Source organism: Cyprinodon variegatus, unplaced genomic scaffold (genome assembly GCF_000732505.1).
Source record: "Cyprinodon variegatus isolate N-32 unplaced genomic scaffold, C_variegatus-1.0 Scaffold1006, whole genome shotgun sequence".
NCBI lineage: Eukaryota > Metazoa > Chordata > Actinopteri > Cyprinodontiformes > Cyprinodontidae > Cyprinodon > Cyprinodon variegatus.
This window is the reverse complement of record NW_015151459.1, coordinates 254,088-257,712: the sequence shown is the minus strand read 5'-3', so window position 1 is coordinate 257,712 and position 3,625 is coordinate 254,088. Positions and strand designations below refer to the sequence as shown.

Here is a 3,625-nt window from a genome sequence, read left to right as displayed (position 1 = left end):
GTTTCTTTTAAATGTTAAAAGTCTAATTTCTTCAATTATAGCCCCATTTACACTACCTCTGAAAACTGACCCGTGCAGAGTTCAGACCGAGCTTGGATCAGTTAACCGTGCAGATTTCACAGTTCCTTAAGACTGTGTAAACATCACTCTAGCACGGTTCCTCTCCTCCTAGTGGTGATCTGCGGTACTACTGCTCTCTAGGGGTAAACAATCAAATCAACATGTCGGTGCTCGTAACATTCAGGAAGTTTGGTTATAATTGTGATATTTCGTCGTTTGTGGACAGTCAGGGGAAAAAGGCAGCCTTTGGTGAAATTACATGACAGAGTCGGCTTTTGGGAAGTGGATACGACAAATGATAGTCTAATCAGGGGTTCATTAAGGTTCATCACACTGCCAAGCAGAATCATCACTGGAAATCATGTGGAAGCTAGTATTTTTATGAATGTCTGAAGTTTCCTGATTACAGAGGCTGACTGTAAGGAGATGACGCGGTCTGCTCATGTGCGCTTTGTTATCCGAGAACCGAGCCAGAACTGAACCGTGCCGAGCCCCATTGATGAACTAGTACCGGTTTAGTCTGGTTCGGTTGTGTCTGGGGCGGTCCAGTTCAGTTCTGCTTGCCATTTACACTCAGTTATCTCAGAACGGTTTCAAAAAGGTTGTGTAAATGGGACTTATGACTACATTTCCTATCCATCCCTCCAGGGTTTTTGCAGGAAGGCCTGCTGCCCAGCTCCAGCTGTCACAGTACAGCCAGGCTACACCATAATCATGCCACCAGTCAGTCACTGGGTCACAATACGGTGGCCGACTGGTGCAAATGTTCAGTAAATGACCAAACAAGCTGCAGAACATGTATGATGCCAACTCTAAAAAGCTGCAGACACTAAAAGTGGAAGCAAACAATCAAAACGACACGTTTTTCCAGTGCTGGTTGCACTAGTTCACCACAGTTCTACAGAGAACCAATGGATTTACAGCGAGTGGCGTTAACCTAACGAGCACGCCTTTGTTCTACAGGAAGAAGCCACCTGGAAAGTTGGCAAAGCTAAATCTGGAACCCAATTGTTCTGATTATCATTTAGCATGGTGGGATTAAGTTATCATTGGACTCGTTTCGATGTGATAGCGCTATAGAGGGAGCTTAAATAAAGGTATGCAGAGAGGATTCTTACCTTCAGGATGCGGCTCTGAGTGTAAACATATGGGACTCCAAACATGATGACCGCTCGGCCGAAGTGGTGCACTGGATGAAGAAAATAAACACCCCATTATTCCTCCTTTGTTTCCACATCTCCTTAGCAGGGTTTCCATTAATCAGAGACATTCACCAAAATCGATCCCTTCTGACACCTTTCCTCTGGCCACGGAGAGGAGGATGGCTCCTCTGCCGTTCTCACACGCCTGAAAAAAACAAACAAAAAGGAAACAGGATTTTCACTAATATTGAAATCTCATTTTTAAAAACAGCCGTAAAATAAATAAAACTGTTCCTAGAAGTTCTCCGACCTCCTGGTACTTCTCCAGAGCCATGCTGGTCTCTGCTGCATCTTGTGTTTCGATGAAGATCAGCTTGTTCCTCTGGATGTTCTCCAGGATTCCCTGCAAACACGAAACAGAAGAACGTTTCATTTTAAAGTCGGCTGCAGCAGTAAAACTGTTTTTGGCAAAACAAACACGTCTCCTCACCCACCTGCTCATACCAAGCTGCCACTATGTTCTCCATGTAGACGTAGCTGGTGAAAAACGCCACGATCCCGTCCGGAACGATGGCAGACATTTCCAGGAGAAGGTTACCGTAGTTACGGATCACAGCTGGAAGGCAACAAAGACTTTTTGTTTTAGATGATGGGAGCTAGAAACAAAGTCAAATCATTTTCTAAAACATTTAAGCTTACCGAAATCCTCCCTGGTCTCAAACTTTGAGCTCAGAGCCACCTGGTCGTTCCCCCTGCCGACAATCTGTGGATGAACAGATGCTTTTAATTATAAAACAAGAGATTAAACAGAGACTGAGACTAAAGTGAAGAGTGCTGCTGTGGAGGGGGGGTGTCAGGTACAAACCAGAGGGCAGAGGCAGGTCCGTGCCAGCGTCATGGTGAAAGACGCCATGGTAACAGGCCGAAAGTCGAGGATGCGGGGGTAGATGTCCAACGGAGAGAGGGTCTGATATGAGAATAAAAGCAACACGCTGTAATCGTTTGCATATCGAGCTGAAATTTTCTTTGAGGTTAATGTTTCTTCACAGCAGGAAAAAAAAAATGAGAAAAAGAATACTGCAGGATCAGCTGCTATGAAGAACACAGGGAAGAGGAAAGGAGTAGCAACACTTCTGTTTTTTTATTTTTTCTGTTAAATGTGAGCTCCATATTTATTTGTATTTGTATTTTGCTTAATTTTAACTTAATTTAACTTAATACTTTTTTGCCCTGTAAGCTGCTGGTAACCTTAATTTCCAGAGGGAGTCTTCCCAAGGGATCAATAAAGTTCTGTCTAAGTCTAAGTCTAAGTTCCTGCTGATGCAGTTTTACCCTCAGAGGGATCAAATCTGGATCTCCCTACAAACATTTGGACTTAAACGATTAAAACCTTAAGTTTTAAGCTGATGTTGGGAATCTTGCTTTCTTTAAACAGACTAATATTTGGTTTCTTCCATAGAATTATTACATTTTTTTCTGTATTGTTGCTTCTCGTCTCTTTTAAACTAAGCGGACATTTTTAGATGGATTTCTATTTTCTTGGGTTCTTTGGGTTCATTTAGAGCTAAGAGTCAAACACTAACCCGTCCTTTTATCAAGATATCAATTCTTGGCTTGTTGCCCTCATAATATTTTTCATATGTGCCATAAAGCTGCCAGCTGCATCCTTTGATCAAAGGACATCATTACTCTCTGTGCAGAATCAGGGAGGAAAACCTTCTTTTACCGTTTATTGAATTCTGTTGATTCTTTTAAAAAGCAACTGAAGACGCTGCTATTCTAGCAGGCTTTTAATTAGACGTGTGGTTTTTATGGTTTTGTATGTTTCCATTTGTTTTTAAAATGTTGATATACATTGTATTCTACATTGTTTTATTGTATTACATTTTTACTGTGAAGCACTTTGTGTTTTTTATCTGTAAAAAGTAAATTTTACTTACTCTGCAACTTCAGTCTAGAATCACTTCAAAACTGGAATAAAAATCTGACTTAATTCCTTTGGCTTTTATCCTTAGTTTAATCCTTAAAATATTTATTTGTATTCTAAAAAGCACCAGCACTGTTATGTATGTAACCTTTGACTTTATGCAACGCTGAATTAGTTCTCTCTTTAAAATGAGGATTTATATTTATTTATTTTATCATGAGATCCATGTTGTACATATTTGGGGAAAAAAGGGACTTAAGTCTTTATTTATTAAAAGGAGCAAAGAGTGAGCCGTACCCCTGATGTGATGATGACTGACTGAAACCTCTGAAAGACTGGTTTGATGGCTATAGACGGGTCCATGCAGCTGAAGAGGAAAACAGAGAGAAAACAGTTCAGCCACATCATCAGGTTTGGTCACAGGCTAAATGACAGAAAGGTTTCCCACATCATCACCCCTACACCTCTGTGCTTCGCTGTTATTTCAAGTGTTTGT

At 41.0% G+C, this 3,625-nt stretch overlaps 1 protein-coding gene across 1 annotated transcript in view; it reads right to left on the bottom strand.

The window, feature by feature from the left end:
- The window catches only part of ercc2 (excision repair cross-complementation group 2), a 21,542-nt gene that overhangs the window by 2,260 nt on the left and 15,657 nt on the right, over positions 1-3,625 (bottom strand). Inside the window, exons 14-20 of the mRNA XM_015399384.1 lie at positions 3,427-3,496; positions 2,068-2,169; positions 1,902-1,965; positions 1,697-1,818; positions 1,513-1,605; positions 1,335-1,407; positions 1,179-1,249 (exon numbers count right to left, since the gene is read on the bottom strand). Of these exons, the coding sequence (XP_015254870.1) occupies positions 1,179-1,249; positions 1,335-1,407; positions 1,513-1,605; positions 1,697-1,818; positions 1,902-1,965; positions 2,068-2,169; positions 3,427-3,496 (595 nt within the window). The remainder of the gene's footprint in view (positions 1-1,178; positions 1,250-1,334; positions 1,408-1,512; positions 1,606-1,696; positions 1,819-1,901; positions 1,966-2,067; positions 2,170-3,426; positions 3,497-3,625) is intronic.